Genomic DNA, 14,045 nt, shown 5'->3' with positions numbered 1-14,045 from the left:
AAACGGAGCCAGCKTCCCCGCCGCGCCCGCACCCCTCCCCGGCACCCAGACCGGGCGGGGAGCACCCGCCGCCGCCAGCGCGGCCCCGCACCTCCCTGAGCGGCCCGAGGGGGACGGACCCAAGGTCAGGCGGCGGCGGCGGCGGCGGGCGGGGGGCCGGGCCGGTAACGGATGTGCCCGCCCGCCCCGCCTCCTGCGCTGACAGAAAGGCGGCGGCAGCGGCTCTCGGTGCGCCAGCGGCTGCCGCGCGCAGGCCGGTGCGGAGCAGCAGCAGCAGCGCCCTCAGAGCCGCCCCAGAGCCCGCCCGCGGCAACCGCCGCTCCGCCGCCCTCGGGCCGCCCGCGCCCCCGCCTCGCTCCGCTCCGCCGCCGGCTCCTGCACGGGCCGCCGCGCCCCCCGGGATGGCGGTGCTGGCCCTGGCCTCGGAGGGACTCGCCATCTTCGGGCTCATCCTCTTCGTCGTGCTCTGGCTCATGCACTTCATGTCCATCATCTACACGTAAGCGCAGGGGTGCGGGGGGATGGCGCCGGCGTTGTTCCGTCACCCACCCGCCATCGCGCCCGGAGCGCCCGGACAGCGGGCCCCGTCCGCCGCACCGCCTCCGCCCCGGGCCGGCGGCTGTCTGCCCTTGGGTGTCAGCGCGGGGACCCGCCTGCCTCCCTCGCTGGGGTTCCCGCAGGCCCCCCGAGACACCCGGTGGTCGGCCTGGCCGTGCTCCGGGCACAGCTGGGTCCCTGCTGTCCGGTCTTCGGGTAAAAACCGTCCGCTGGGTTTGTCCCTCCTGTGTGCTGTGATCTTTGCTCGTGTGCCTTTAGTGCTGCTGGGGAAGGCTTGGGGATCGTTGTGTGCCGGYACACCTGTGAAGTGTGGCTTTTCGTGTGATAGTGAGAGACCAAGGTGCACGGACTTATCAAATGTATGATGTTTGACTGTGCGACGGCTGTACGGGTGAATAGCTGAAAGAGCACAGTACGCTGTGCCAGCCATAAGCACACTAATTTTTTGTACTGAGAAATAACGATAGTACTATTAAAAACAAGTATACACAGTGAGTCAGGTCTTTCTTGGATAAGTCCAAGTAGAAATGCCTTTAGCGTTTGTGAGCAATGTTTGCATTTTAGAGACTGACAAAGCAGATAGAACGTGGCACAGGAATTTACTGTGGGTATGTGGGGAAAGGATTAAGACTGCATCTCTGTAGATTGTCGTTTTGCTCTCTTAAGTAAAAGGCCACTCTTGCATCACTGCTRGGATTAGAAAATACCTGAATTTTTGTTTGCTTTCCTTGTGCTTATCTATTCTCCTTTCTTGCTGCTCTATTGCATCTGATAGGTGCCTGTGATAAACCTCAGCCCTAGTTAAAAGCAAAGCTCACAGAATGGGTCGGGTTGGAAAGAGCCACAGCGGAGGAAATAGTCCCTGTTTGACCACAGTTATCCTGAAGCACATGGCACAGGACTGTGTCCAGACAGTTGTTAAATACTTTRCAACTTCTCTGAGCAATCTATTCCAAGCTCGGTCACGCACACAGTAAAGAAGTCCTTCCTCATGTTCAGGTGGAGCATCCTGTGCATCAGTTTCTGCCTCTTGTCCTATTGCTTGGCTTCTCCAAGAAGGGCCTGGATCCATCCTCTGACCCCTCCCTTCAGAKGCTCATAGACAYTGATGGGGTCCCTTCTCAGTCATCTCTTCTCAAGGCTGAAAAGGCCCATCTCCTTCAACYTTTCCTCCCATGAGAGAAGCTCCTATCCCTTAACCCTTTTTGTCACACTCTGCTGGACCCACTCTAGGAGCTCAATGTCTCTCTTGTGTTGAGGAGCCCAGAACTGGACACAGCATTGCAGATGAGGCYTCATCAGGGCTGAGCAGAGGGGCAGGATCACCTCCCTTGACCTGCTGGCAATGCTCTTCCWAATGCAGCCCAGGATGTCACTGGCCTTCTTGGCCACCAGGGCACACTGCTGGCCCATGGACAGTCCTTGCTGTCCACCAGCACTCCCAGTTCCATCTCTCCACAGAGCTGCTTCCAGCAGGTCACCCCCAGCCTGTGCCGGTGCCTGGGGCTGTTCCTTCCCAGGTGCAGGACCCTGCATTTGCCTTTGCTCAGTTTCAGGAGGTTCCTCTCTGCCCATCTCTCCAGCCCGTCCAGGTCCTTCTGAAGGGCTGCACAGCCCTCTGGGCTATCGGCCACTGCTCCCAGCTTTGTGCTGTCAGTGAAATTGCTGAGGAGGCCTCTGCCCTTCACCCGAGTCATTGATGGATCAGTTAAACAACACTGGGCCTGCTACTGAACCTCGGGAGACACCACCAGGGACAGGACTCCAACCTGACCCTGTGCCACTGATGACCTCTGGGATCTGCTGTCCAGCCAGTTCTTAATTCACCTCACTTTTCACTCATGCAGTGTGTACTTTCTGAATTGATTTTAATGATGCCAAAGATTTTCTTCTGCTTCCCTTGGTCTTAGTTGGCTTGTGGGTTTTTTCTTTCTTTTTTGTTTTTCTTTTGTTTGGTTTCTTTTTTTCTTTTAATGTGAAATCACTTACAAGCTTTAATAGCTATTTTCTCTTCCACTGTAGTTCAGTTGCCTTTAGATCTTATATTCAGTTGGGTAGCTAACTTCTTTCTTGAAATCTGCCTGTATGGGTTATCTTGGACACAAATGTCCCACTTTCAKTACGGAGTGGGGAAGAAAAGGTGCTTAATGAGGGAAGAGACTACTTCAGGCATGGCTGATTTTGGCCAGCTTTAAAGCTGGTTCAGACAGTGCGCTGCATGCTTAAATCTCAACCTGTCAGGTGAGTGTGTGTGGCGCTGTTGCTCATAAATCTTTAAGAATAAGTGACTGCTGTAACATGCAGGAGGCACAAATGGAGAAGATGTGTCAGAGGATGAACTGGAGGTAGAAGGATGAGATATGCGAAGAGATGTGAGAAGAAAGAATTGGGAAGARTACACTTTTGGGTATTCGATGCCACAGGAGCTATCCCCTCAAAGGGACTGCCTCCTTTGGAGGTGACAGACTGGAGCAGGGACACTCCTGAATGCACTCTGGACTGCAGGAAAGGTACTCCAGAAGGGGCTGTAACCTGTGGGCAGCCCATGCTGGGTTAGAGGTGGCCTGAGGGGCTGCAGCCCTTTGGTTGACTCTCCCCTGAGAAGACTGCCGCCCATGGCAGGTCCATACTGGGGCAGAAACTCTGCCAAAGGAATTACAACCTGTATGTAAGTCACTCCTGAGCAGTTACACCTGCTAGATTAGAGTAACAGTTTAAGAAGCAACCACCAGTGGAAGAAAGTGACTAAGAAATRAGGCATGGCAGAAGAACCATTATGTGCTGACCCTTGCCTCCTGTGTCATCTTGCTGATGGCAGCAGGGGAGGGGCTGTGCGTGTACGGAACCATGCAAATGAGCAGTTCAGATAGAAGGGTGAGGGGAAAATGTCTCTGACTGAAGCAGAGCCTGGGGGAGGAGGACAAAAGGTACCTTCTTAAAAGCTAGCCACCTTTTTTTCCTCAATACCCAAACTGTTAATTAGTTGCCTGATAATTGCCAGTAATTTAATTGGAGTTGTCTGAGTTGAGGGCAGTTTTGCGTGTGATGGTAATTGGTAATGGAAATGCAGACAGCAGCTGGACCTGTTTGGACTGGGTCTGGAGTATTTGCAGTARTGTGAAATCTCAAAGGAATTGTATTTTTTGTTACTGGCAATTTGTGTTAACAGGTGGAAAACTTGCCAGTTGTGAAGGGGGAAGGTAACAGCTGGGGTGATCCAGTCTCAGCCTCTGAGGCTGCTGAAGAAAAGTCTGCTTCCAACAGGACGTTGAAATTGCCATCTCAGCAAGGACAGAGGCAGGAGTTATCTTTGACAGCGTAATGGGCTGATGGCAACAGGGGTAGAGTTCAGTGCAAAATGGTGACCCATGGTTGGAGGAGAGCAGCTAGTATCACTGGGATGGCCACACTGCTGACTKTTCTGGGTTCAGAAGCTGTTCTGGAGGAGGTGCCCTGGTTACAGTGATTTGGCAGATCTGAGGAAAAAGGACCACAGTTCCCCATAGTATGACCACATAGCTGCCCTTTGAAGTGAAAATAAAGAAATGGTGAATACTAAAGCAGCCATCCCAGGGAACTGTCTTTACAGTGACTGTGGTGGTGCTGAGAAACTGTAACTGATGGGATTTAGCTGATGGCTGGAGAGGGCACTGTGCTGGTGAGTTTGGAGCCTGTGCCACTTGTTAGCATTGCCCTAKGAAAGGGAGGAGGGCTGGGGGTTGTCTAATAGAGCTGTATGTGGAGGAATAACATGGTCCTGTGAGCAAGGTACTCCTGTGAAGAGAAGGTGAAGGAATTGATCCACTGTGTTTGCTTTGAATGCTGGAGCACACTTATGGGGAAAGGGCCCCCGACAAAAGATGATTTTAGGGCTATGGCCTGACAARTCTGGTGGCTGGACACTGTTACTAGTGCCCTTCATTTCATGGAGACTACTTTTATCCTTGTTGGCAAACACAGCATGCTGCACCCTTTCTTCTATCCCTAAGATATGAAAGGGTCTTCACTTTTGGGCAGAAACTGCTTTTTATGTCAGTGGGAGGATGCTGTATGAGAATAGAATTAGGTGATACTTCGCACATACTGAAGAATACATTTTATCTGCTATAGGAAGTAAAGAAGAAAGATGAAACTAATTGGTCTTCCTGTTTTCTCTTTGCAGACAGTATTGTTGGTTAAAATTTTTTRAAGTCATTGGAGTACTGCTTGTGCACTGTGTCTAGGCATCCTGTGTTGATGAGTTGGAAGGTTTGATTTGTGCCACTGGAGTACGAGGGTAGCATTGGAACATGTCAGTCTGGAACATGTTGTGGACTAGACAGTCATCCTTCTAGTGGTTTCCCATAGGTATTTAAGAAGTTTGAATTAGAAAACACTTAAAACATGTGTGAATTAAGTAGGTAAATGGAGTTATTCAAGAAAGTAAGCTTTTTTTCTTGAAATGCTGTCAGCAGTTGCTGAGATTAAGGTCAAGACAGTATTTTTTTGCATTGATTTATGATGTAATTGCTTTCAAAGTTGTTGGGTTTGGATATCTAAGGTACCATACAAAGACTCCATTGAAGAAGAGTGTTCCACACTGCATTTGCAAAATCTGGTTCTTGCCACCTCTTTCCTCTACTTTGAATGGGTTTGAAACATGGAAAAGGCCTTCAAGATCATGAATTCCAGCCTTTGACTGATSACCAGTTCATCAGTTAAGCCTAAGCAGCAAGTGCTATGTCCAGTCATTTCTTGAACGCCCCTGAGGATGGTGACTCCGCAGCCTTCCTGGGCAGTCCATTCCAATGCTTGAGAGCCCTTTCCATAAAGAAATGGTTCCTGATATCCAATCTGAACTTCCCCTGACACAGCTTGAAGCCACATCCACTTGTTCTGTCAGTAGTTGCCTAGAAGAAGATACTGAGCCCCACCTGGTTACATCCTCGTTTCAGAAAGCTGTAGAGAAAACAAAGTCTCCTCTGAGCTTGCTTTCCTCCAGGCTAAACAACCCCAGCTCTGTCAGCTGCTTCTCACAGGACTTACTCTCTAGATCCTTCTTCAGCTTCATGRCCCTTCTCTGGATGTGCTCCAGCACCTCAGTATCTTCCTTGTGAGGGGCCCAAAACTGCCCTGGATTGGAGCTGTGGCCTCATCAGTGCCAAGAGGGACAATCACTGCCCTGGTCCTGCTGGCCACACTATTGCTGATACAGGCCAGGATCCCAATTGGCCTTCTTGGCCTTCTGGACACATGGCTGGCTCATGTTCAGGCAGGTGTTGATCAGGACCTTCAGGTCCTTTTCTACTGGGCAGCTTTCCAGCTACTCTGCCCCCAGGCTGTAGGACTGCATGGGGTTGTTTTGACCCTAGAGCAGGACACAGCTGTTTATCTTGCACCACTGCCATAGCTTAAGCCCAGATGTAAATTACCAGCCACAGCAGGTTGCYCACATCCCCCTCACCACCTCCACCCTTATGGAACACTACCTCACAACTAGTCCTGACCTATCCATCCAGATCCACCCCACAGCCTTCCTGCTCTCCAGCAAATCAACACACCTGGCCAATTTACTGTCATTGTGAACATGCTGGGSCCTTGATCCTATTGTCTGGGTCGCCAATAAAGTTCCTAAAGACATTAGATAATAGGCTGTTTATTTGTCTTTCCTGCTTAACTTATCTGGTCTAAAAAACCTGAATGCATGTGAAGTCATGTTCTGGYTTTGAGTCTTCGTTGTTGTTGTCCCAGTTGTCAATGGCATTTCTAATTATAGCACTTAATGGAAATCACTTTAAGGCGGCCACAGTCACTTATGTTGAGGTTGCTCATTGTCTTGGTTCCCAGGTGTAAGTGGGAAGGGTAGTGCATGCCACTTAATTGATAAACATACTGCTAGTTTTAGACAAATTATTTTTAAAAGCTTTTAGTTACAGTAGGCAATGAAGAAATAATTAATTCTGCATTTATGTGGCATTTGGGTGTAASTTGGACCTTGTCTGTTGAATGAAAATCAGACTTTTCAGAAACTTATATATGTAATAAAAATCCCAGATGTAACTAAAGGTAATTAATAGCCTCATTGTAGTGTGTATGGACACAAGGAGGAAATTGTTTGCACAGATTCATAAAGCTGAAGTTTCCTAAGGTACTTCTACAACAKTTAAGAACTTTTTTTAAAAAGGCTTTCAAACGTAAACAAAACCTCTACATAGCTTATGTTTAACTTCTGCTTTTTWAAAAATCTGAGGTAATTTTGATATTTTGGTTAATAATCTATTATTGCATAATAATACTGACACTTCATTCTTTAAAAAGTAACCATTTTATTTCTTTTGGATGTTTGTTTGTCTTGTGAACTCTTTTAAAAAATTTTATTGTTTGTCTCTTGCTGCCCAGTCTGTAGTTTGTGTCCACATTTATCCTGCYCTTATCTCTTGGGTTCCCTTTGTCATCTCAATATTACCTTTTTGTTTGTTGATGSGACTATCTCCTCTTTTTGACTTTCTAAAATTTTCCAGTGGCTGGCAGTAGGTTGGGTAAGGTAGCTGTTAAGAGCAGCAGTAGTTACTTTGCCATCATTCAGTTCCATTTTCTTTGCTTTGTGGAACTGCTTCAGACACATCTTGTTGCAGATAAGAGGTAGGCTGTAGTGTAATTTAAAAGGCAATGTTTAGAGAGCTCTCCTGTTACTAGCAAGTGTTACCAGGCATGAGTAAACAAGCGTTTTGATAGAGTCCGATGGAGATAATCCAAATACTCCTTTATGAGATGAGAGATACCCTTGCCTCCTCTTGATGACAAAACTCAGAGAATTGCATAGTGTGATTGTACTGGAGCTTCTCCAGGAAGTGGCTGGAAGACCACATGCAGAATGTCGCATCTTCTTGGGTATGTGACTGAAGTGAGCCTTTATTCAACTTGAACAACTTACACTGAAATGTTTCATGCAGTTTGTCTGCCTCAAGGTAAATACTTTTTCCAGTTGCGTAGCTGATGACAGGGATGATATAAAGTGTTGGTGATTCTAACAACAGATTGTTGTCTATGATCTTGTATRTGTGGAACAGGGAATGTAGCAAACTTATGATCTGATTAGCAGTSTCTTTTTGCAACAATTCTTAGAGGGTTAAAAGCGAGCAAAAAACATAGGTGTTTGATCATAAACTGAGATATTGGAGATGCATGAAAAGTTGGAAAGTTATCTGAGGTGACTTTTTATCTCCCTGCTTTTCCTCTCAGCAGCTCTATCTCCCATAATCTGTGCATTTATTATGGACCCTACTTTATTCAGAGACCCCAAGGTGTTTGCTGCAAGTGTTGTGTTCATACTGAGCTTGGTGGGTTTTCAGCAAGTGGATGACAACATTGTAGCAGAGGCAAATCCGAAAGATAGCAATGCATAGATTGGAAGTCAAGTAGTTATTGGGGAKGAACATGGAAAAATGATAGGCTATGGGAATACAGGAATCAGGATAAACAGAATATCCTGAYTTGGAAGGGACCCSCAAGGATCACAGAAGTCCATCTCCTGTCCCTGCACAGGACGGCCCTAAGAGTCACACCATGTGCCTGAGAGGTTTGTCCAAACACTTGTTTAACTCTGGCAGACTTGATGTTTTGMCCACTTCCTTGGGGGGCAACCTTTTTCTCATATCCAGCCTAAACCTTGCTTGACCTTCAGGCCATTCCCTTGGGTCCTGTCACTGGTCACCGCAGAGAGGAGATCAGCACCTGCCCCTCTTCTTCTCCTCACAAGGAAGTTGTAACTGCAGACATCTTCCCTCAGTCTCTTCCAGGCTGAACAGACCAAGTGCCCTCAGTCCATCCTCATACAGCTTCCCCCCAAGGCCCTTCGCCATCCACGTGGCTCTCCTTTTGATTATCTCYAATAGCTTTATCTTTTCTTTATGTATTATGGTGCCCAAAACTGGACACAGGACCTGAGGGGAGGCTGCACCAATGCAGAGCAGAGTAGGACTATCACCTGTGACAGCTTAGAGTCAGAGGTGAAAGTTGGTTTTTTTTCAGCACTGTGAAGGAAATTGGATTGTTTCAGACTGGAAATGCCAGTTGAASGTTAAGTTCYGTCTGTTGATTGAAGCTGGAACAAATTTTCACTGTTTGCTGTATGCTATATGCAAACAGTGCATTAATATGATAATGACAGCTTGTGATAGAAGTTGGAAACTATTGAAGGAATGCAAARTTTGAGATGCACAAGATCCTCAGGTGTCAATGATTGCTGGGGCCAGTAATGTTTGACATTTCATTAATGACATACAGTATGTGACAATATCAAMAAGTTTGCTGATGGTACAGAACTGGAAAGAGTGGCTAATAGACCAGATGAGTTTGTTGATGTTCAGAGGGACCCAGACAGGCTGGAGAAATGATCTGACAGGAAGCYCATGAAGCTTAACCAAGGAAAATGCCGTCAACTGCACCTGGCAGAAGTAACTCCATGCATCAGCCGAGGGTGGAGTCTTGAAAGCACCTTGTCAGAGGTGAGGAGCTGTGAGTGCTGAATGGTGCCAGTTTGATTATGARCAGTGACATGCTTTTGGCAGAGAAAGCCAATGGTATCCCTGCTTCATTGCTAGAAGKGAAAGAAGGTGATCCTTCTGTTCCACACAGCACCAGATAGCCTATATCTGGAGTGTAGTGCATAGTTTTGGTCTCTCCAGCACGAGTCATGGGTATGCTGGAGCAAGTCCGGCTTAGGGCTACAGAGATGATGGTGGGACTACAGCATCTGAAGTGGGGCTGAGAGTTGGAACCCTGCTTGGAGAAGGCTCAAAGGGGTCCTATTAATGTGTGTGAATACATGATGCTTTGGCGGAGTGAAGGATGTGGTGTTCACAAATCATCTCAGTGGTGCCTAGTGACAAGATGAAAACCAACAAGGACAAATTCAAATGAAAGACTGTAATTTTAAAGCAAAGAAGACACTCATGGCTGAACACTGAAACAAGAATTCGAGAGAGTTTATGGAGGCTCCGTCCTTGGAAACAGAAAGAACTGTCTGGTCTTTGGCAACCTAATCTAGTTATCCCCACTTAGAGCCAMGCATTTGGAGTAGCTGATATCCAGAGGTACCTTCCAACTTCTGCTGTACTGTGATTTTTCTATGAAAGATGATACAGAGGCAGCTGTCATGGCTATTACAGCAGTAGACTTCGGAGGAGGTTGTGTGGAGGCTCTAAGTTTTGTATGTTGMCTGTTTATGCAGGTATGTTGCTTACCTGACCCCATGTAATTATAAGGCTTAAAATTTAGGTAATCCTTAGGGAGAGACATACTTTAAAGAAAACAGTAGTTCATTTTTTATATACTAAGACTGTGGTTAAATGAGTTTCTCTATTACAAGCTTCAAAATGGGTAAAGCAAAGCAAACAGTTCAGTATCAGAAATCTGAGAGTAGGTCATGTGGGAGAGAGCCCATAATGTTGAAGGCAGATAGAGCAGGCCAGTTTTTTAATAGTGAGAGTCAGGAGGATAACACTGACTGTAAACTTCAAGGTAAACATTATGGTTTTAGTGGYCCTGAATGATTTACCATAATGCAAGAAATCAGCCTGTGTTAAAAACTGCATAGTGTACATTTAAAGGAAAGGAATCATGGCAGTCTGGAGGGTATACTTATGTTGAAAAGAAGGAAGATAGTACAATAGATGTGTTTTGATTTTAAGCCCATTTGTCACATCTCTTGGAGTGGTTTGTGTGGAAGGGGAASATAGAAAGAAGACTGTAAGATTTGGAGTATGTAATATGGAAATTAAATGGGTTGAGTTAGTGGAGCTCTTACAGGGTGAAAAAGCATCCAGTCAGCTGGAGTGGAAGAAGCTGAAAAGTGGAAGAAGCTGAATTTATGAGGAAGATGAGGAAGAATATAATTTTTCTGTCAGTTTTTGTCAGCATATGTAGATATCAAAGAAGTTTAAAGAAGTTAAGGTTTTATCTGAACTGTTTCTGTAAAAGCATGACTTTTGATCAAGGTGCATGTGTAGACTGGCAGATGATAAGTGACTGTAAAAATGGCAGTCTGAAATTTCTGTCCTAGCTGCTCCATGACATTCTGAGCATATAACTGGTTTTACTGGTTTACTGGAGCACCCTTCAGTTTTCGTGTCCATCACTCCTTGAGAATTGCATRATGCCAAATAGTGGTATCAGAGGTCACTGGGATTTTAAAGCTGTTTTTTAACTGAAATAAGATTCTGTGGGTTTGACACACAATATTGGTTTTACGTTTCACTGAAGACTTTGGTTTAAAAGMAATTATTGATTACTTTATTGTGAGAGGTATTTTGCTATAAACCAAAAAAAAAGACTTAATTTTGCTAATTGCAAGGTGAATAGTTTTGCATTTTCTTTAATCCATTACTTCTAATAGTAGTTGGTGAGGGCCTAGACAAGACTATGTCTTCTCATAATTGGCCTGGGTGAATTCTTACCTTGAATCAAATTATGTCAGTTTCASTATGTATAAGGAAGGCTTACACTGTCCTTTTGTCAATGAAGGTTAAAAATAGTCTTATAAGCATAAACAAAGATAGAAAGCTGAAGTGGTGTGTTGTACTAAGAGAATGATTAGGACTTTCTTGCCARTTCTACTTGCAACACTTTGCTTAGGAATTGTTTTATTCCTTAAAGCAATTTTTTGAACACCTGATGGGTGCCTCTAGTGGACCAATTTTTTTTTTTTTTTATTAAAGCAGCAAGATAACTAACAATGTATCTTTGCAAGTGTGCTGGTAATTGATTGCGCCTGGTTTAGACTGCTTGCATTCCATTCTTGAGGAATACCTTTTCCTGAAACAAAGACTGTTCTGTGTTCTTCCCACTTTGTTGGTAGGGCTCATCTTGGATTTGTCAATGATATAGTCCATGAGGAGAAATCTGTAAATGAACTTTACTGGTCACTTTCATGCTGTTGGAAACGGCCCTATTCTTATTAAGCACTTTTATCTTCTTGATTCAGTTTGCCTGTGTTGTAGGGATTTCCCAGGTGACTGCTGCTTTGGTTTTATAATGGGTATATAATCATAATATAATGGGTAGTATGCTGCACCTTATTTTATGAAGCAGAAAAATAATTTSTCTGGTCATATGCACATATTGTTAAAATATTCAGGCTGATGAAAATTAGATATTGGTCAATGTACTGAGCTGTTACGAAGCAGATATCAAAGGCTTCATACTGAAATGTTTTGAGTTAAAAATTGACTTAAAATTGAGTTCAAAATTGTTACTACACTTCATTTTTAAGCATTTTTGAGAGGTGATACAGGTTTTATGCCAGCGTTTTCAAGAAGATACTTTTGTGCAGATTATATGGTGGYGAGAGTGGTAAATGTTTTTGACATTATGAACCAAGTATTATGGGTTTCTGTAGACATAATACAGGTAAAATTTGCCAAGTTAGTTTTTCTGGTTCATATCTGTTAGAAAGGTTAAAAAAAAAGCTCTTCTGAARTGCAGTCCAACATGATGTTGAGTGTATAAGTATTATTTTAACTTAACATTTTCTTGCAAAGCTTTTGTTGTCGTTGTTTTTATATATATTATAATATATAAATATTATATATATATTCTATATATTATATATATTCTATATATTATAGTTATACTATATTATAGATATACTATACTGTCTATATATTATAGATATACTATAGATATACTATATATGTTATATATATATTCTATATATATATATAATATATTCTATATATTATATATATATTCTTCAGTTTCTGATGTTTCTAGTAGAAGAGTTACTCAAGCTTTCAAAGGCATTTGCAGCATGAGGGCACTGKCACTCACGCTGACAGTTGTGTAGTCCAGAGAAAGTTTACAGCTTTTTTATTACCCCAGCTGTGGKTAGTATGGCCCCCAGACTGTGTGTTCAAACTTGTTTGAATTGATGTTTGAGTGTCTTTTTCAGCAGCGTGCTGTTTTGTACTCTGGAAACACTTGTTACTGAGTTAATGAAATAAAAATCAGCCTGTCATACAATGAAAGTAAAGAAAAAATGTTGGCATGGTACCTGCCTTATGGTTTGTTTATATTTACAGCTAATCAGAAACTATATTATCCTGTTACTGGCAGTTAACTGTTTTCGAAGTTTTAAGGGAGAAGAAACTGGAATGAGTTGCACAAAAGGAGCACCCTGGGGTCTGTAGGAAGCACATTATGTAATGTTCAGCAAATTATGTTGTCATTTAAACTTTTGCCCTATGAAATAATTCAGGCTGGGCTAGTTCAATCTTAACAGATTTTCAAAATAAAAGTCAGAAAACCAAATTGGATCGTTTCACAATAAAATTGTTCTAAAGCTTTGTGTTTTAGAAGCTCCCACTCTTAACATTGATGGGTTGATCCACACTAAAAGCTGTGAGTTGTTTATCTGGCCCAGAGTTATGGCTATCCCCTGGAGATGCTTTCATAAACAAAACACAAATTGTGTTGAGTGCAGCCATTTTCTCAACTTGCATAATGATTTTTGTAAGGAGTATGTATCAAAAGCATTTCTGTTTCTATGCCTTAGTGAATCTTGATTTGATGCTCAAGGGGATAATCCAAATCTCCTACTGCTGCACCTTTCTAAACATTTCTGCAGTTCTAATCTGCCTTTAGTGAGCATGTGGCTATATGGTGACTCAGATCAGCAAGCAAGCTTTTTCTGTGGGGTAGTTCCCTGTTTGATCAGCAGGCTGATCCAATTTATCTTGTGGTGCTGACTGTTTTGTAGCCACAAGTGGGCTGAGGGTGTGGGAAAGAAGAAACACGGGAATAAATTGGTATGTTGATGGCAGACTGCAATAGACTACAAGGGAAAATTGTGTGTACATCTTAATACTTCGTGTAATCCACTAATGGACATGTTGTAGGCAACTTACTTATCTTTAAGCCCACTTCATTTCAGCTTGCTGAATTGTAAACTGTCGCTAAGATTTGGTCAGTAGAAAGGTTCCTTTTGCCTCAGGTTTAGCCACAGCCCATTGTATGGGWGCCTCTTTGTTTCTCCTTTTATCCTGCAGACAGGGAGGGGAGTGCTGAGGAAGTATTTGCTACTTTAAGTTGAGGTCTCTAGTGTTCACCCCTTTTTATTCCTGAAAGGTAAGGTCAGGGCTTTTTCTACTTAAAACTCTAAAGTGTATTTGAAAGCATATTTAATTTCTCCTGTCTCYTACCATTGCCCCCACCCTATTTTAGAAAAGACTCTTTCAAGTTGCGGATTGCATCTACTGAATGTCACTTGGTGGTAATACTGGGAAAATGCTGGTTAAATTTGAAATTTGAAGTGGCAAGCAGAATTAGATAGAACTTTTACTGTTTTGCATTGCATGATTTTTTTGTCCTTATTATTAGCCACTGATTGAGCTAGTACTTTCCAAAACTGGAAAAGCAAATTGGTGTTGGTTTTTGAGAACACTCACCTTCTGAAAAATAACAGTGATCACAGTCGAGGTTCTTTCTTGATCAATTCCAATTCAATACTT

At 43.8% G+C, this 14,045-nt stretch overlaps 1 protein-coding gene across 1 annotated transcript in view; it reads left to right on the top strand.

The window, feature by feature from the left end:
- Positions 1-316: 316 nt before the first annotated feature.
- Positions 317-14,045, top strand: part of UGCG (UDP-glucose ceramide glucosyltransferase) — a 33,564-nt gene continuing 19,835 nt past the window's right edge. Inside the window, exon 1 of the mRNA XM_057374535.1 lies at positions 317-499. Coding sequence (XP_057230518.1) covers positions 402-499 — 98 coding nt within the window. The 5' untranslated portion in view covers positions 317-401. The remainder of the gene's footprint in view (positions 500-14,045) is intronic.

The sequence above is a fragment of the Malurus melanocephalus genome, unplaced genomic scaffold (assembly GCF_030028575.1).
Source record: "Malurus melanocephalus ecotype Western Australia unplaced genomic scaffold, MMel_1.1 scaffold_228, whole genome shotgun sequence".
NCBI lineage: Eukaryota > Metazoa > Chordata > Aves > Passeriformes > Maluridae > Malurus > Malurus melanocephalus.
The sequence above is the reverse complement of the archived record's forward strand: the minus strand, read 5'-3'. Positions and strand labels throughout refer to the sequence as shown.